Source organism: Cutaneotrichosporon oleaginosum, assembly GCF_008065305.1.
Source record: "Cutaneotrichosporon oleaginosum strain ATCC 20508 chromosome Unknown ATCC20508_contig04, whole genome shotgun sequence".
Lineage (NCBI taxonomy): Eukaryota > Fungi > Basidiomycota > Tremellomycetes > Trichosporonales > Trichosporonaceae > Cutaneotrichosporon > Cutaneotrichosporon oleaginosum.
Window position 1 is genome coordinate 1,788,834 of NW_027072173.1, and position 18,628 is coordinate 1,807,461.

Genomic DNA, 18,628 nt, shown 5'->3' on the forward strand with positions numbered 1-18,628 from the left:
CTACATAACTGCAGCGAGAGCGGCAGCAGCTACTGCGAGCATGCCCACAGAGGAAGTAACCTTAGAGGCACTGCTACTCTGTCCAGTGGATGCGGCAGAAGAGACTGAAGCTGCCTGGGAGGTTGCTGAAGGACCACTGCTCCGGGTCCTCGTGAACTCCGCGGCGGCGTCTTCCGAGCACGTGTAGTTCGAGGGCACCGTGTAATTCGACAGCAAGACCAAGTCTGTGCACTGGTACAGGGGGCTGTCACCCTGCCGTTGTTAGTTAATCCTTGACCCAATCGCCAAAGGGACATACCCCGTTATACTGGATCTGAAGGGTGATCTGGGAGCCGTTGGTGAGATTGTACGGCAAGGTGGCGAAGTTGATATTCCAGCAGGCGACACCCTCAGCCACCTGTGTCTCAGTTGCTGCTCTACTCCCTCAGACGTACCTGGAAGAAGTCCGATGCCATCATGATGGATGAAGTGCCGTTAATGGTCGAGTTGAAATCATCCCACGTCTTCGGATCAGGTTGCGTGGACAGAAACGCATCTACGGTTGCCAACTGGTGATGGGAATTGATCCAGATAGCCGCTCCGTTCAGAGGAACAGGCTGGCGCTGGGCGCTTGCCGTATTAAAACCGCCACAAAACTCGGGCTCCTTGTCTTCGTCGAAACCACGGGTGAGCTGAGCGTTAGTCAGTAGTGAATAGAGAATAAAACAGGGGACCAATCTTACAGGGTAGTCCAGCGTGAAGTGAGCATAAGTCACCGACGCCATCAAGGCTGACGCCAGAAGCGAGAAGACGAGGACCATGGTGAGGTGTCGAGATACGTGGGACAAGGAGGAGACAGGATATGCTAAAGCACTTCACGACACTTGTGAAGAGGGATGTCTTCGTTTTATAGCCGATCAAAGCAACGACGTCTCCCCCCACTTCCGCACATGTCACATGTGGGAGGGCATGCCGAGCGACAATCCCACCTCCTATTGGACTGAGTGCCAAACGGATTCGCCAGGCACCATCGATAAATGACTCTTCGAGGTGAGCCCTTTAGATCTACGTCGGATCGTCGGCATGCTCGGCGCAGAGCCTCTTTGTGCTTCCGCCATCCGCTAACCACCCATCACGCTGGCGCATCTAGGATCTAGGAACCAGGCCAGTTCCATTACTTCCCGTTACCCACCACATCTGCAGATCTGCAGACTACACCTATCTGCCTCCTACCGCAGACCTTCAGCGCAGCCTCCACGCTATGTTGCTGTGACTCGCATCCAATATGGGGGAGCTTGGACCATGCATGAGACAAAGCGGGTCCAAGACATTCGCAACAGTCGTCACCTCCATTTCAGAATTGGCCTGAACAGCTCATCCTTAGTCACCTGAGACCTCGACGTAGATGCTAATGAGCCCACATCACGCATGGAGATTGTTGCCCATGCAGCGCGCGAAAGGGAGTGACCAGGTGCTGGACACTGAGCGTCCAACTTGAAGCAAGTCACTGTCAAGTTTGGTTGCCTCGTAGCCCCCACGAAGATTTAGGTCTTCCTCTCTGCCTCGTCGATGGTTTGAGACCTGAGGGGCCGACTCGTCACCGAAGCGCGCGCACAGCTCCACGAGGTGGTCGCTCGATTACAATCTGGTCGTACGGCTGGCCGACCTCGAGAGTGGCAGTGGTCCTTGTTCCATCCCTGCACAGAATCTGAGGTGTGCCGTACGCAAGCCTGATTATGCTAATGGTAACGTCCTTTCAGACAGCACGGGAGATACCGCAAGCCAGCCAAGCATCCGATCACCCTGCCAAAGAAAGCGTTGCCGATTCGTTAACTCTGTACCTTCTTCTGCAGCTACTCATGCGACTTGAGAGTTCAAATCGGGGTAGAGATTTGCAGTTACTGCATCTAAGGTTGGCACCGCGAATCAAAGGCCTCCGCTGATAATACTAGACTGATAGATTGGGAAGTGACAATGTGATGGCGATATGAATGTGGAAGAGAGTTTCCAAAGACTGAATACATGGGCGTGACGTTCAGGTTTCCCAGCCTTGTCCCCAACCGGCTTCGTCACGAGTCAGGTAGGCAAAGACGAGGTGAACGGTTGAGAACGAAGCCGACTTGGTCAGCACCGAGGCCGTGGCGCTGAGTAGGCCTTTAACCGCCGGGGAGAGCCCACTCGACACTGGAGTTTTCAAGAGCGAAGCCCCGAGGTGTACTTTCATTGTTGTTGTAACGGCCATTGCCCGTACTTAAAACAACTAGGCGCTCCCGACCCGCTTGCCGAGGAACGACTGCTCTTTGAAAGAACCACTGGGAGGCTCTTGAACTGGACATGCCTGGACATGCGGGCTCTCCCTTTCAGATTAACCATCTGTGTAGTAGAGTTTCGTTGTCATGGGCAGTGTCGATGGCAGCACTGATCGATAATCTCTCATTTGAGAATGACGGTTACACACCATGTGCCTGCTCTACCTCTAGTGGAAGTCAAAAGGTGAGAGGATGACTGAAAAGATGACATGCTCCAACCCTTGATGTCAAGGCGAATTCAGCCAACATCAGCTTGCTGCTACCAGTGTGGTAGCTTGGGAGAAGATGTAAGCTGTTCAAGGGGGAGCGCCCCGTGGCCAGATACGGCGGAACCCGCAGAGGGCTGCAGCGCTATCGTGTCAGTTTCCACGGTTGCTTCACCAGGCGATCGAAAGGGTATGAGGTGAGGGCAGCCCACTATCATGTGTCAGCGCCTTTTCAGATCAGTTTAGAGCGATAGACAGCCCAGAAGAGCCTCGTATTCTGTCAACCTCTTGTCACGATCGACAATCTAGTGTCAATTTCGTTTGACAAAGGCGGAATTGTGGAAATGAACTGCGAGGACGTAAAAAAGTGGAATCTGCGAGCGACAGGTGGAACACCCTGTCGTTCAGCGCTTGCCTTGATGCCTCGGCAAGTGCCGCTAGACAAACGCTATGGGCTGAACCTCTCCTCGAGTTCGTCTTAGCATGCGAGTTTCGGCGCACCATTACGTTCTAAATCTGTCTCGTTTACCCTACCCCCCCTCCGGGTACCAGTAAAATACTGTTTCTCCAGGCTATGACTGAGCAGTAGTGTCGGTGGGGCGGATGAGTTTGCGCGCAGTTCTTCGGCTTCGCTCTGTCAGAAGCAAAATCAAGGTAGGAATGGCGCTGCCGTAGCTGCTAGGCAGCAGGGCAATCAGTCGACTCTCACAGGTGAATCGCATAAACACTGCATACGTAATGTCCGGTACAGGGGAGATCGTGAGTCAGATCTTGTCTAGTAGTGCGAGTTGTGGCCGCCATTGAACTGGTCGTAAGACGGGGACTTTGAGTAACCCTGGTTGTAGTTGCCGTACATGGCATTGCCGCCATAGCCGCCAACGAGCGAACCGCCGGCGCCGCCATAGGCCGACTGGCCATCATCCTCCATGTACTCTGGGTTGGGCTGTGGTTAGCAGACGGACTTGAGCAGACTAACTGCAAGCAGAGGGTCCTTGACCTCCCAGACCGCGACCTTCGAGCCAACGGAGAACTCGAGGTCCTCTTTGGTAATGGCTGATGATCAGCTTGATCACGAGGGCCAACTCACAGTCCCAGTACTTGTAGATCATCATCACAGTGAACAGCATGCAAAGCTGGAAGAAGAAAACGCCATCGATGTAGTGGGAGACGGCATCACAGATGGTAATGCTGAACGCGACGAGCAAGACACAGCCAATGACGTAAAACGCCACGCCGAAGATAATGTCACCGATGACCCAACGATCGTCGAGAGTTCGCACCACCAAAATCAGTTGAGAAACGATGTAGACGACTGCCGCGATCAAGGGGTAGACAAGATAGGTGATGAAGAGACCGATCGGATTGTTATAGTTGAGCGAACCCCACTTCTGGAACGTGCCGGCAGCAATAACGAAGCAGATGCCGCCCACGCCCAGGCAGCTCAGGCGCAGCGACTGGAGGGAATCAGCACAGCCGTCGTGAAGCCACTCCGCGATCTCTATCACTTACCCAAAGGCTCATAGGCGTGCCGTCCTCATACAGCTGGAAGCCGACAAACCCATTAACGAGGATGCACCAGTAAAGAGCCCCAACAGCACCGGCGTATACTGCTGCGAACCAAGGGTAAACAACATGGTGAGTGGGAATGACGGTCGAGTCGAGGAAGATGGCCAAGAGCTCAACGAACATGTAAATGTAGAAGAAGAGGACGATCTCCTTGCGGCCTACCGCCGTGTACTTGGATCGAATGTGGAAGAGCATAATGAGCGTCATGCCCAGCGCGGCAATGTGGACAAAGCATGTCGCTGCGAAGAGTCAGCTTGGGTGTACAGCTCGCAGGAGGGAGACAAACCTGGCTGGAAGATGATCTGGCGTCCGAGCTGCACATTGCGAGCATAGCAAGTGGGCTCGATGCCAGTCTCACCCAACATGGGGCAGACGATGAGCGATGCGCGCTCGCAGACCCAGTCGAACGACCCAAACTTGAAGGGCGCCGTCTTCAAAGACATGTTGGGCGAGGAGAGGATGGAACGAGGGGAATGGATGAAGGGAGTGGAGGCAGCAGGAGGCGAGAGTGATCTGGTCGTCGATGAGAGGATAGTTGCGCGCGTGAACTGGGAAATGCTTGACGGGGAGATAGACGTGGAAGAAGGTCGTGGCCGAGCCAGCTCGCCGTGGTGAGAATGAAGGGATGTGAGATGAAGAGATGAGTTGAACCCAGAAACGTGAACTGTTAGGTGCGCGGGCAAGCGGTGCGGTGCGGTGGATGGGCCAAGGGGAGCGAGAGGGGTTGGCAGGGGGCGCAGGGTAGAATGACAGCTGTCGCGCCGTAAAAGGGGTGGCTAAGCTGCATAGACGCAGGGTAGGAAGGCCAAGGTGGTCAGGGTCTACTCATGGGCTGGCTCCCGCAGGCCGCAGATCAGCAGAGGCTGAGTGGCGGTACAGCAAATACTTCCGCCCCCATTGATACCTTCAGCGATCAGCGATCAGCGAGCAGCGGTACCGCTGCTATCCGATCATCGATCCATTGATCACGCCGCCGTTGGTAGCTGTCGAATTCTCGTTGACCATCGAATAGTACGGGTAGCGCGGCTGCAATCTCCTCACAGCTTTGTATCATTGGCGCTGCGGAGCCCATGCAACCCTCTATTGTCTGCACTTGCCCGCTCCAGCTCGATGCTCCTTCCGGCAAATGTCGCTTACGGTTGCGGACGCAGTTTAGAAACGATTGTGAGTTTTCAGACGACTCTTCCTGCGGTTACTGCGAGCATGATCATACGTAGCCGACGCATGTCAACAGATTAACGGAAGACGAGTGCTATTCTACCTACACACCTGATCGCAGCTATCGCAGCCGGCAAGCGTAGCAGGCCTGTTCCTGGCAGCTGGCAGAGCAAGAGTGAACAGTGAGAACCAAGACCTCCCCAGGCCACACGCTGTGCACATGTTAGAACTCGCAACGGCCTCGCGGCCTCACGGGTCGCGGTCGATTGACGGAATTGACGGACGGCAGGCGCGCAATGAACTGCCATGCCGCCAGCGGGCTCGCAGAACCACATAGAGGGCGGATGGAATAAAGAGCTGGAGCGGACAGCCTCGCCCTGTGACGTCGGAGAGGTTCGCCCGCGCGTACCATGCCCCAATCGCGTCTACCTAATGACCTGTGTCCTCATCATGGGATATCTGAACACTTCCACCACACATTCTCTCTCCTTCACATCAACGAAATGGCCGCTCGTCCCGCCGAAGACCCTCAGCACGACTCGAAGAAGCAGAAGACCACTGTGAAGCGTAAGCTTAAACCCCGGCTCCGCTGACATCCAGACAAGGTCTGCCTGCTGTTCGTCTTTCGTCACCAATAGCACTGACCTGTACAGCGTCCACGATGGCTGGGGACTTTCCGAGAACGAGAAGGGCAATGCCATCTTCCACGGTGACACCACCAACATGGACAAGATCCGTGACAAGCACAACTTCGTTGAGCTTGAGGCGTCGGGCCTCGCAGTCGGTCTCAAGGAAGGCCTCATGGGCAACTCCGAGGTCGGTCACCTGAACATTGGAGCTGGTCGCATCGTCTGGCAAGACATTGTCCGCATTGACCAGTCGATCAAAAAGGACGAGTTTAAGAACCAGCCCGCAGTGGTTGAGTGCCTGAAGCGCGCCAAGGAAAACAACGGTCGCCTGCACACTATGGGTCTCCTGTCAGATGGCGGCGTGCACTCGCACATCACTCATCTTCTCGCCCTCCTTCGTGCCGCTAAGGAGCAGGGCGTCAAGCACGTATACATCCATGCTTTTGGCGATGGCCGCGACACTGCCCCCAAGTCGGCTGATAAGTACGTCCAGCAGCTCCTCGATGGTATCAAGGAGATCGGCGTTGGCGAGCTCGTCACGTTTGTCGGCCGCTACTACGCCATGGATCGTGACAAGCGTTGGGACCGAGTCAAGATCGCCGTCGACGCTCTAGTTCAGGGCGTCGGTACTAAGTCAGACGATCCCGTTAAGGCTATCGAGGACTGCTACGCCAGAAACGAGACCGATGAGTTCATCAAGCCCCTCATCTTCGGGGATCAGTCGACCCGCCTCCACGGTGAGAGAACCTGGACGTATGGACCTTGCTCAACCAACAGACAACGACACCATCTTCACCTTCAACTACCGTTCGGACCGAATGCGCGAGATTGCCTCACTGCTGGCCTTTGACGACGACAAGCCTATTGACGTCGAAATCCCCAAGAATCTGGTATGTCATGATGGGGCGCCGTCACTGACGTCCAGAGCGTCACGACCATGTCGCGCTACAACCCGGCATGGACGCTCCCTGTCGCCTTCCCCCCTGTCTCCATGGACAACGTTCTTGCTGAGTGGCTCGGCAAGCAGGGCGTTAAGCAAAACCACATTGCCGGTGGGTGGCACTCCCAGAGTCTGGCTGACCACCAGAGACTGAAAAGTATGCCCATGTCACCTTCTTCTTCAACGGCGGTGTTGAGAAGCAGTACGCCGGGGAGGAACGCGTGATGATCCCCTCCCCCAAGGTTGCCACCTACGACAAGAAGCCGGAGATGAGCGTTCAGGCCGTTGCCGACAAGGTTGCTGAGATCGTGAAGACGGGCGAGTATGAGTTTGTCATGTGCAACTTTGCTCCTCCCGACATGGTGAGTGGTCGCTGCTGATTATGTACTGATATCTCAGGTCGGTCACACCGGTGTCTACGACGCCGCTGTTGAGGCCATCACTGCGACCGACAAGGCCGTTGGAACTATCTATGACGCATGCGAGGAGGCCGGCTACGTGTTCTGCATCACCGCCGACCATGGTAATGCCGAGCAGATGATCGACCTGGAGACTGGTAACCCCCACACCGCTCATACCACGAGTAAGCTTTTGGTGTCTACATGACTGACCCAAGACCGTGTACCGTTCATCGTTACTGGTGAGAAGGGCACTTTGCAGGTGACGGAGGAGCATGGCGCGCTCGCGGATGTCGCTCCCACGATTCTTTCCATCATGGGTCTTCCTCAGCCCGCGGAGATGAGCGGCAAGTCCCTTGCAAAGGAGTAGCTTGTATCGAAAGCATGGTGTTGAATAGCGATGCAGAGTTAGCATTGTCCCTCATTATGTGTGCATATTGTGTTTTCTAATCAGAAGTACTTATGTCTTGGCGCGACTGCTTTAATGACTCTGGCATCTAAGTTTCCCACGGTGACGCTCCGCAATGTCCCGCCAATGAGTCTTTGTTCATCTCCACGCCTCGTTTTTTCTCTTCAACTAATTTCTATCTACAGAGGCCGCCTACGGACCCTTGCTTATCCTCCTTAAGCAAGGTTGACTCGTAGGGTTCAAGGCTATCTCAGAGCAATAGTTGGGTGCTACTTTGGCTCGCGCAGTAGGGTACGCCCCCATGACGGCGTGAGTCACAATGCCCCACACACTTTTGATCGCGGTGCCGTAGTCAATAAGCACGAAGTCGATAGCGTTTTGGGGACAGCAAGGAGGCGATCATCTCTCGCGATCTCTCGAGCTACGCAAGCGCGATAGAAAATGAAGAGTGCCGTTTTCCGCAGAGTTTGACCCACGGTCGCTGTCAATCTCCTGCAGGCCGCGCTGCAGCGAATGTCGTTGGACGACGAGGAACCTGTTGCATGGATCGGGTCCTGTTGACGTAACAAACCGTTGTCCACGTGGTCAAAGGTAGTTGCCACCCGACCAGACCCATTAGCCCATTAGGCCATTAGGGCCGAGGGCCACAGGACTAATGTCCACTATTCAATACTCAAGGTGTTGTCCCTGATCGGCCGCGCTGTCATCACAGAGGTCTGCGAGCCGCGGCCCATGAGTAAAGTGATGACGCCAACACCCACTCGTCCGAGCCTTCCCCCTTCCCCGCCCCCCGCCATCCCCTCCTGGACCTCCTCCCTCGCTCGAGGCCCATAACCATCCATGCCGCTACTTCGCTCGAGGAAGCCCACTCGTGTCTTGACACACTCTTCAGACTCGGCAGAACATAATCCAGAAGCCCCCTCTCTCGCTTCGCCCAAGCTAGCTCCCTCGCCTTCCAAGCCCGGCCTCACTTCCACAGCAAGGCCCCTTGCTCCCATTCTTGCCAATACCACGGACCGCGTACCCACCGTGCCCGTCGACACACCACGTCTTGTCGTCTCGGACGCCTACTGCGACAGCCCGACAGACGTGGTTAGCGCCCACGCCGTCGGCCTCGAGGCAGCCATGTCTGAAGCCCTCGACACGGACCAGGCGCATGAGCTCGCGAGAGAAGGTCGCAAAGCTCACAGAGACTCAATAGTGCAGCGAGTTGCCGAGCGTATCCACTCGCCCCCAGCGACCGAGAGCCGCAAGAAGAAAAAGGGGCGCCGCTCACGACGCGCCTCTACATCATCTGCGATATCCCAAGGCAACACTATCGCTGCCGCGCTTGCCAAGAGCGGATTACAGCCTGCAGAAGGCGCATCTTCCCAAAGAGCCGTCTCGGTAGGCAGGTCCCCGTATCTCTTGAGCACCCAGGACTATGACAGTGATGACGGCTACGGCTCCGAGGACGACAGCGAGAATGTTAGCGAGGATGATGGGATCGATCACCTTCCCGTGACCGGGTTCGCGGTGGCGAGCAACCGCCGCAATGCCGAGTTTCATGGGCTCTTTCCCACCGTGGACGAGGGCGACTATTTGATTGAAGGCAGGTTCACTTTGTGTGTCAACGCTGATCAGAAGACTACGGCTGTGCTTTGGCAAAAGACATTCTCGTTCACGGCAGGCTATACGTCTCAGAAAACCACATTTGCTTCCACTCCAACCTGTTCGGGTGGATCACCGATGTGGTCATTCCCTTCGCGGAAGTGCAGACCATTGAAAAGAAAATGACTGCGTTAGTCATTCCCAACGCGATCGGGGTAACTACCAGCAAGGAAAAGGTGCATACTTGTTGTCCAGTAGGCCAGGCTGACCGCAGTACACATTTGCCTCACTCATTTCTCGCGACTCTACCTTTGATGTACTCATGAACATTTGGCGAATCGCCCATCCGGGTGCAGAAATGCCAAACGCAGTTCCGAATGGCACCTCTCGCCCGGCCTCTGTTACCGAAGGTACTTCGCCTGCGCCCGCCGCGACTCATTCATCGACGGAGTGTCTGTGCAGCAAGACGGGACAACACTACACAGAGCTTGCCCTCGACACCACCTTCCCGAGCTCTCCAGACAAAGTCTACAACCTCATGTTCAACAGCGGGTGGTACCGCTGCTTCTTATCTGACAACCAGAAGTTAAAAGGTGTGGCTTGGATACGCTTGCGATGAGTGATTGACCTTGGCTCACCTACAGACATTGAGTCATCTGACTGGCGGCCCGACGAGGGAGGCAAGCTCAATCGCTCTACTTCCTACATTAAGCCTCTGAATGGCTCTATTGGGCCTAAGCAGACGAAGTGCCACATCGTCGACATGCAAGACCACTGCGATTATGACGAATACATCTCAATGATCACCACCACGCGAACACCTGATGTCCCCAGTGGGGGCGTCTTCAGTGTAAAGACGCGCACGTGTCTCACCTGGGCCGGTCCAGGGTCCACACGCGTTGTTGTGACCACCGAAGTCGAGTGGACCGGAAAGTCCTGGGTAAAGGGTGAGTAGTAAGTCGGCCGTTTTGATTGACGCGTAGGCATCATCGAGAAGTCGGCGATCGATGGCCAGAAGCAGTATCACGATGATCTCGCCAACGGTATGAGAGCGTACATGAAGGAGCACCCAACCGAGTTCACCGTTGCTGGTGCTGAGGACGCTGAAGAGGTCCAGGAAGAGGCTTCCAAGGGTGGAACAACAAGTATCAAAACAGAAGCGCAGGAATTTGCTGCCAAGAACCGACGTGCACGACAAGACGCCGACTACTGGCAGCTACAGGGTGCTCTTGACTCTGTACTGAGCGGTTTCACCTCGATCGCTTCCGGCATCGGCACCGCCTACAATACCATCAGTGATCTCCTCAGCGACTCGCCTATCAGCAAGGCATCATTTATGGCTGCGCTTATCGCCGTCCTTGTCGCTTCCAACGTATACACCTACGTCGCGCAACCCGAGTCCAAGCACAAGGAAAAGCGCCTTCAACGATTTGGGTACGAGAACGACGTCGCTGAAGCAGTGAAGTATGTCCTCGATCGTCGGGCAGCCGCGACACCCAAGGACGAGATTGCACAGCTTCTTCTGCTCCTGGATGAGGTCGACGAGCGCTCCGTCGCCCTTCGCAGAGCTTTGCAACGTGCTGGGTTGAATGGGGAGTTGGAGTCGGTCAACAGAGAGGATGAGCTAGATTAGTGTTGGCGACCTGAGACGATCATGCAAGACATTATCAATCTCCTCCGTTTGGCCCGATCGTGACTTGCCTGAGCGGAGAGAGCTGACAAGGCAATTGTCAATCTGGGGAGGTCGAGGCAATGTTAAAAATGTCGGTCCGAGGAGGGTGAAACTGCTTTATTTGTCTGTGGGAACCGGAGCGTGATCATCCTTCTGTACGCTCCAGGTGTCCTCTCATATCCCTCAGTCATGAGGGGCAACGTGGGCTACTATCGTTCTAGCGTTGGTGATGCATCACACCAATATAGCAAGCGATGGTGCACCTCACGTTCTTTCAGGTGGTGGCTAGATAGATATCCTCAGGGTCTCGACGCGTCTCCGCAGCGGAGGCAATGTTGAATGACCTCCACCGGCGTGTATGACTTCACGCGACGCGTCCGCAAATAACCCAATCACATGGGTGGCCCACCGCCGTGTCTCCCTTCATCCTTTCATCAACCATCTCACCAACATTAATCACAAACCGACATGACTACGCAGCGGAGAGCATCCGCTCGCGTTCCTCGCAAGGCCATCATCGACTCCAGCGATGAATCGGACGAAGACGTGCTTCCATTACAACCGAGCACGAAAGACAACAAACGCAAGCGGGTGAGTTGACGCCTTGCTGTCGCTGACAACAAGTCCGACCTCGACAGTGACGAGGAGGTACCAGAGCTCGAGGATGAGGAGTATGAGGTTGACTACATCGTTGATAGCCGGTGGCGAACCTACGGCAACACGCCGATGTTCGAGTATCTCATCCACTGGAAGGGGTATCCCGTCGAGGAGCGGTCCTGGACCCAAGGTGACCAATTCGAGAACGATGATCCACCCGTCCTCGCGTTTTACAAGAAGTACCCCCGCAAGCCGCGGCCCACTCAGCGCACCATCTTCGCCTTGATGGTGGGCGGCAGACCATCCAAATCCTCCACAGCCTCTCAGAACAGCGTAAACAAGCGGAGGCCCACCTCCGCGAAGCTTTCCTCTAAAGTCCTCAGTAAACCGTTGCTTGCTAAGCACGCCAACAAGGGCAACGCGTCCAAACCCAAAGCGAAGAAGAAGGCCGCCGTTCCTTACGAGTCCGACAGTGAGAAAGAGAACTATGCAGCAGTCCCGTCAAGGGCACCCAGCGTGGAATCTGAGGATGAGTTCATCGCTGTTTCAGATGGCTCCGGGGACGAGAGCTTCGAATCGGATCCTGAGGAGCCCGAGGACGAACCAGAAGCGGAACTGGTCTCGGAGGACGATGACAACGCGGTTGACGACAGTAAGCACATGCGTCCGGCGATACGCTGACACAATCAGAGCCAGCTGCGCGAGCCAAGAACGGGGGCTGGGGAGTGCGAGTCAAAGGTCCGAAGAAAGCACCTGTCAAACTGGGCGCCTTCAAAAGCGGTGTTCTACCTCTTCGCCCCAAGGGTTCCTCCGGTGCAGTAAAGGCTATGACCTTGGCCGACGATCTCCCTCCTATCAACGACATCGAAGCCATCTTTGATCACCTGACCTCGCGGGTGAGTCTTGGAGTGAGAAGGGCACACTGACGCGAACAGCTACCTCAGATAACTGAACTAGTTAAGCGTCTGAACGGCCGCAAGCTCCGTGTCGCCACCATGTGCTCGTGAATTGTGATTTTAGCGATGTAGCTGACGCCAGGGGCACCGAATCGCCGTTACTTGCACTTGGCATGATCGCGAAGTCTGTCAAGCAGCAGCATGGCGTGACCCTCGGTTTCGAACATGTTTTTTCCTGTGAAATCGAGCCCTTCAAGCAGGCCTACATTGAGCGTAACTTTGCCCCTCCCATCCTTTTCCGGGACGTCACGGAACTCGGTAAAGATCGAGCGCACACCGCTTATGGATCCCTCAGGAAAGTGCCAGGAAACATCGACGTACGAAGCATTGCCTATACAGTGCTGACAGATAGATTTTAATCGCTGGCACATCATGTGTGGACTACTCGGGACTAAACAACGAGAAACAAGGCATTGATGCCAATGGCGAGTCTGGCCGCACTTTCCGCGGAATGCTGCAATGGGTGAAGAAGCATCAGCCGCCCATTGTGATCCTGGAGAACGTCTGTAGTGCTCCATGGGACAAGGTTGTGGAATACTTTGCCGAGATCAACTACGACGCCAACTACACTCGGTGAGCTTCTGACCTTGAGAACAGTTCCATCTAATCGCAGTATGGATACCAAGGAGTACTACATTCCACATACTCGCACACGTATCTACTTGTTGGCGACCCCTATGACCAAAGCTGGCCCGACCCATCTCCCCGAGAAATGGATGGAGACCGTCAAGGACCTGAAGCGTCCATGGTCATCACCTTTCGAAGCTTTCCTGCTTCCAACCGACGACGCTCACATCCACCGTGCCCGCCTTGACCTCGCGGCGGAGCGCTACTACAAGGACGGCACCGCGCGCAAACCAACAGACTGGGGGCGATGTGAATCGCGCCATGCGCGTGCTCGTGCCGACGAGGAGCTGGGGGTTCTTCGACCTCTCACAGCATGGAAGGAAGCCGGCGTGTGCAAGGGCCTCGACTGGACCTGGAACGATTGGTTGTTGGCCCAAACAGAGCGCGTTGTTGACCTGTTGGATATTTCGACACTTCGCGTGGCCAAGGAAGGGATTGACTCGGGCTTCAAGGCAATCATCTGGAACGTAAGCCAAAACGTCGATCGTCAAGCCGGATACTCCAAGACGGCACTCGCCCCATGCTTGACTCCCAACATGATCCCTTGGGTTACGAATCGTGGCGGCCCTGTCACTGGTCGTGAGGCACTCGCACTTCAAGGAATTCCCGTTCGTGAACTTCTCCTCACGAGTGAGACCGAGGATCAACTGGCCGATCTCGCCGGCAACGCGATGACCACCACGGTCGTCGGCGCGTCCATGCTGGCGGCATTTCATGTCGCGCTGAGAACTATCCCGGAGGGCGAGGATGCCATGGAGAGCGCTGAAGAGCAGAGACGGGCAGATGCCTTACTGCCGGCACCGGCCGATCGAGTTATCGGCGAGGATGTGCTGGAGTCGCATGACTTGGATCTTGCCAAGGTATCGACCGCGTCTATTGCTGAAGTCCTCCTCCAGGCGGAACGCAGTTCGAGGCATTGTGTCTGTGAGGGCCAGTTTGGCACAGCAGAGAAGCCGATCATGCAGTGCGGGGCATGCGGATATCGCTCCTGCACCGGCTGCGGCGGTCGCCCCGAGCACGTCTACGCACCTTGCGATACCCACCGCGTTGAACCTTCTGCGTTTGAGCAGCAGTTCAAGGAGTTGTTACCAATGCGTGTCCAGATCGCCGGCATCAACCCCTCGTCGCTCGAGAAGCTCCGTGTAGAAGCGCAGGCCAACGGGAAGGGCGAAGTGGAGCAGTCCGACTGGGAGCTATGGAGTGATGCTGTTTCGCAAGCCGTCGTCGACATGGAATTCCGCTTCCGATACCTGAAGCGACAGAACACGTGGACCGCCATCTACGAGGCTCCGAGCGCCATACTCGAATGCTGGCTCCGCAACTCGGCCCCGGAGTGGCGTCTCACTGTCAAGGCGCCCGCTTCTGAGCCCGTCAACAGCAGACTCCGAGCTCTTCTCCGCCATGCAGTCGCTCGTATGCGTCTGGACAAATCCAGCCAGGATGTGCTGAGCGGCAAATGGGAACTGTGTGTTCCAACGCAGCAGATCTTCACCGTCCAGATGAGTGGCAGTGGGGACCTCGTTCCGACCTGGGAGGCCGGCCTCGGTTTGCGAGGACAATTCGCTGGTAAAACACGCTGGAGCCAGCTTACCCTTGACGTTCCCCCAGAAGCCACTCGCGCCCTGGACCGTGGCCTGTCGGGAACGTACACGCTACTTCCTTTGTGTGGCCAAGCTCAGAACTCCCTCCATGTCAAGACCTCCGATAATGATCAGCCTTCTTTGTACTTTTTCCTCGACCCAACTAGGTGTGGCGATCCTAAGGACGACAGATACGTGTTCTCGACATCAAATGAGCGTCTCGACTACACGTCAGAGCGCGATATCATTGCGTCACTCTCGCCGGAATGGCGTGAGTCAGACAAGCCATCTGAGTCGATCAAGATGACTGTGGATGGTGGTTGGATTTGGTGTTCTGCAGCCCGCCTCACAGCTGTCGGCGGCAAGGACATTGTAGTAAACGACAACGCCGCTCACCGCGACGACGCCACGTACGCCATCCCCGTCTCCGCACGGGCGGTTTGCGCAGCCTCCGACTCGTGCGAGCAGTCTGTCGCCATTTTATCTGTCGATGTTCCCTTGAAGTCTGACAGGGCGGAGGCCATGTGGAAGTCCGAAGAGTGGACTCAGGTCGACCTACTCCATAACGGCAATGCCACCTTCTCCAACCTGGCTTGGATCACCGAACGACTCCCGTCCTTGGACCGCTTTACATCTTGGAACCATCTCAGAGACGTGGAGGTGAGTGGACTCTGCGGGAGCAGCACTAATGGCCAGATTTCCGGATCTGAATGCCCAACCTGTGCGCCGCTGCCACCCACAATCCACTGGATCAAGCAGGCCGGCAAACTGGCAAAGAACGGACGCAAGACCAAGGCCACCATTACCGCCTTCGAGGACCCCCTCGAGGCAGCACGGTACGAGATGGTGAGTCGAGGGACCCCTCCTGCACTGACGCAGTAGGCTCTGAAGAATCGCCCGTCACCCTTTGATGTACAGCTGCGGCACATGGACGAGGTCGGATCTTTCCGCATTGGCCTGAACATTGTCTCCCTGGCCCACCGCGCTCTCTCCCGCTTGCCACGCAGCGACGCGAAGGGAAAGGTCAGACTTTCATGGCGACTGACGCCTGGACAAGCCACCGATGTGCCCGAGAAACCGCGTGTCTTCTCGATGCCGTCTAACAAACGCGACCCCGAGCATTCGCAACCGAAAAATTTCGAGTTGCCACTTCGTCCCGAGCAGCTGCGTTCATTGTGGTGGATGCTCGAGCAGGAGCGCGCTGAGGGCAAACATCACACGTTCGTGGAGGAAGAGATTTCCGAGGCACTTCTGCCGTCGCTCGGCTGGCGAGCCGAAGGCAAAGCGGAGCGCCCAGTTATGGTCCGTGGCGGGGTCATCGCTGATGAAGTTGGCTACGGAAAGACTATCATCTCGCTGGCTTTGGCTGCTGAAACAAAGGGTGATCCCGCCCCAGAGCCTGCGCCGGAGCATTTGATCGACCTCAAGGCCACGCTAATTGTTGTTCCCGGACACCTCAGCAAGCAGTGGCCCAGTGAGATAGAGCGCTTTACCGGCAATCTCTTCAACGTCGTCGTCATCCAATCTATGAAGTCGCTCCAATCAAAGAGCATTGCCGACCTCCGCAAAGCCGACCTTATCGTTGTTGCGGCTGAGCTTTTCGACACCGAGTTGTACTGGGAGCGCTTCGAGTACCTTTCCGCTCAACCGCTAGAGTGGCTGCACGAAGCGAACGGTGGCCGATTTTTCGCTGATAGGCTTGACTCAGCCCTGAAAGCACTGCTGGACCAGACAGCGATTCTCCAGACCGCCGGTGCCGGTGCCGCACACGATAAGATGGAGGAGCTTCATGACGCTGCAGAGCAGGAGGTGGAGCGCAAGAAGGAGCAGATGAAGGCTGCCAATTTCGGAAAGCGGCTTAAGGGTGCTGCATACCGCGACAAGTACGACGACTTGCCAGTCAAGAAGAAGGCTAAAGGTGATGATGGTGAAGAGGATGATTTCGACATTTCCATGCCCAAGCCGACGTTCCGCCAGGCGAGTGGGCCCGAGTCGCTCAATAGCTCAAGGGTCAGGAAGGACTTCAACCTCATGACATGCCCAGTCTTCCACATGTTCCGGTAAGTGAGCACATCAATCTAGTGCTAAGACTAGTTTCCGACGAGTCATTGCCGACGAATTCACATATCTTAAGGATCGCGCTCTTCCTGCCATCCTCCGCCTGCATTCGTGCTACAAGTGGGTGCTCTCCGGAACTCCCCCAGTCCAAGACTTCCCGTCAATCCGGAGCGTTGCGACGTTCATGGGCATTCACCTCGGTGTCTCAAGCGACACCGAAGGAGGCTCGGCACACCGGAAAGCTCGCGCGAAGGAGCAAACTGCGGCGGAGCGGTTCCACGCCTTCCGGGAAACCCACTCAGCCGCATGGCATAGGCGTCGTGATGACCTCGCCCAGGAATTCCTCAATAAGTTCGTCCGCCAAAACTTGGCGGAGATCGACGACATTCCGACAGTGGAACACATCCACACATTCAAGCTACCGGCTTCTGAAGGTGCTGTCTATCTGGAGCTAGAGCACCACCTTCAGGCTCTTGAGATGCAGGCGTAGGTGTTCCAGGAAAGCGTCATACTGATGACAGGCGCAAGGAGACCAAGCTCAAGGATGTCACGCAGGGCGATCGCAATGCTCGTCTTGAGGAAGCCCTTGCAGACTCGAAGACCGCAGAGGAAGCTCTTCTCAAGCGGTGCTGCCACTTTACCCTGGACTTGACGGATAAGAAGCGGGACGCCAAGTCTGCGCGAGAAGCTTGCGAGCACATTTCCAATGCGCGTCGCCAGCAATTACAAGGATGCGAAGAGGACCTCCGCCGAACCATCAACCTTGCTGTCGGGATGCAGGCGGCTATCCGCAAGAAAGGTGGCTTCGAAAAGGGAGAGGCGCAGCCATTCCGCGACTGGGTATTCTCATCGCGCGACAAGACCAAACACCACGGGGATGCTGAGGCCGCCGAGCGCCTCATCAAAATCCTCCGCCAATGCTGGGTCCAGTCGGATGCAATTCCAGACGTACCAGAGAACGGCATAATTCCAACCATTCCTGCCAAATTCAAGCTCGCCGACTTCAAGTGGGAGCTTCGCGAGCAGACTCATCTGCTGCGCCGCCTCTCCAAGGAGCTTGTTGCTCGGGTGCGCTCTCTCCGGTTCTTTGAGGTCGTGCGCAAACTTCAGCACAATGGCAACGAAGCGATCGAGGTGCTGAAGGCCTCCGCATGCGGACACTACCCGGAGAATCAAAAGAATGTGCCGATGGCCCTCCTCTCGTGCTGCGGACACGTCGCCTGCTACGAGTGTATGGTAAAGAATGTGAATGATCAACGATGCGTGATGGGCGCGGACTGTCACGCCCCCGTCCGCCACACCAACATTGTCAAGGTGTCGTCGCTGGGGATCGAAGGGGAGCTCTCATCTGGCCGGTACGGCGCCAAGCTTCTCCACCTTGTCAACCTCATCAAGAAGATTCCGAAGAAGGAGCGCATCCTCGTCTTCTGCCAATGGGACGATCTCGTGCCCAAGCTTTCCGAGGCCCTCACTCACGGAAACATCTCCCACGCGCAACTCACAGGCGCGAGCACAACTCGCTCGAACACACTCAGCAAGTTCCAGAATGGAGGAAAGGACGCGGCGCGCGTGCTACTCCTAAAGCTCAACGATTCTTCGGCGGCAGGTTCCAACCTTACCGTGGCGAACCATGTCATCTTCCTAGGACCGCTCTTCACCAATACCTTGTACAGCTACAAATCGACCGAGACTCAGGCAATCGGCCGTATCCGCCGCTTTGGGCAGGAGCGCCATGTCCACGTCCACCGCCTCTTGGCCCAGGACACAATCGACGAGACCATTTTCAACGCCCGCTTCGAGGAGCTGTGCAGCAAGACGGACTACGTGCCCTACCCTCGCGAGGAGTATGCCCATGAGCAGACGCAGAGATGACATTTGCTGCGTCCGAAACCTTTTAATATTCCAGCGGGAGAGTACGCGCCTCAGGAGGCCATAGAGCAGTGCGATACTTGTG

At 56.0% G+C, this 18,628-nt stretch overlaps 6 protein-coding genes across 6 annotated transcripts; 3 read left to right on the forward strand and 3 right to left on the reverse strand.

Annotated features, from left to right (window-relative positions):
- COLE_05137 (uncharacterized protein) lies at nucleotides 1-800 on the reverse strand (the record flags this gene model as incomplete). The annotated part of the gene is made up of 4 exons (XM_018423000.2): nucleotides 1-252; nucleotides 299-397; nucleotides 435-671; nucleotides 723-800. The coding sequence occupies 4 exons, from the start codon at nucleotides 798-800 to the stop codon at nucleotides 1-3; spliced, it is 666 nt and encodes a 221-aa protein (XP_018279311.1).
- Nucleotides 801-3,269: 2,469 nt separating this feature from the next.
- Nucleotides 3,270-4,503, reverse strand: COLE_05138 (uncharacterized protein; the record flags this gene model as incomplete). The annotated part of the gene is made up of 5 exons (XM_018422999.2): nucleotides 3,270-3,437; nucleotides 3,471-3,547; nucleotides 3,582-3,948; nucleotides 4,004-4,299; nucleotides 4,347-4,503. The coding sequence occupies 5 exons, from the start codon at nucleotides 4,501-4,503 to the stop codon at nucleotides 3,270-3,272; spliced, it is 1,065 nt and encodes a 354-aa protein (XP_018279310.1).
- Nucleotides 4,504-5,295: 792 nt separating this feature from the next.
- On the reverse strand, nucleotides 5,296-5,630 carry COLE_05139 (uncharacterized protein; the record flags this gene model as incomplete). The annotated part of the gene is made up of 2 exons (XM_018427383.2): nucleotides 5,296-5,430; nucleotides 5,472-5,630. The coding sequence occupies 2 exons, from the start codon at nucleotides 5,628-5,630 to the stop codon at nucleotides 5,296-5,298; spliced, it is 294 nt and encodes a 97-aa protein (XP_018279309.1).
- A 91-nt stretch (nucleotides 5,631-5,721) lies between these two features.
- On the forward strand, nucleotides 5,722-7,555 carry COLE_05140 (uncharacterized protein; the record flags this gene model as incomplete). Its single annotated transcript, XM_065626391.1, has 7 exons — nucleotides 5,722-5,785; nucleotides 5,853-6,584; nucleotides 6,625-6,737; nucleotides 6,773-6,899; nucleotides 6,935-7,149; nucleotides 7,187-7,370; nucleotides 7,404-7,555. 7 exons carry the CDS (start codon nucleotides 5,722-5,724, stop codon nucleotides 7,553-7,555), a joined length of 1,587 nt encoding a protein of 528 aa, XP_065482332.1.
- An 879-nt stretch (nucleotides 7,556-8,434) lies between these two features.
- COLE_05141 (uncharacterized protein) lies at nucleotides 8,435-10,817 on the forward strand (the record flags this gene model as incomplete). The annotated part of the gene is made up of 5 exons (XM_018427382.2): nucleotides 8,435-9,185; nucleotides 9,221-9,420; nucleotides 9,459-9,777; nucleotides 9,829-10,131; nucleotides 10,168-10,817. 5 exons carry the CDS (start codon nucleotides 8,435-8,437, stop codon nucleotides 10,815-10,817), a joined length of 2,223 nt encoding a protein of 740 aa, XP_018279307.1.
- Nucleotides 10,818-11,324: 507 nt separating this feature from the next.
- COLE_05142 (uncharacterized protein) lies at nucleotides 11,325-18,546 on the forward strand (the record flags this gene model as incomplete). The annotated part of the gene is made up of 11 exons (XM_018427381.2): nucleotides 11,325-11,447; nucleotides 11,481-12,105; nucleotides 12,144-12,349; nucleotides 12,389-12,456; nucleotides 12,492-12,726; nucleotides 12,762-12,982; nucleotides 13,023-15,276; nucleotides 15,313-15,462; nucleotides 15,499-16,676; nucleotides 16,711-17,160; nucleotides 17,196-18,546. 11 exons carry the CDS (start codon nucleotides 11,325-11,327, stop codon nucleotides 18,544-18,546), a joined length of 6,861 nt encoding a protein of 2,286 aa, XP_018279306.1.
- Between the last annotated feature and the right edge of the window lie 82 nt (nucleotides 18,547-18,628).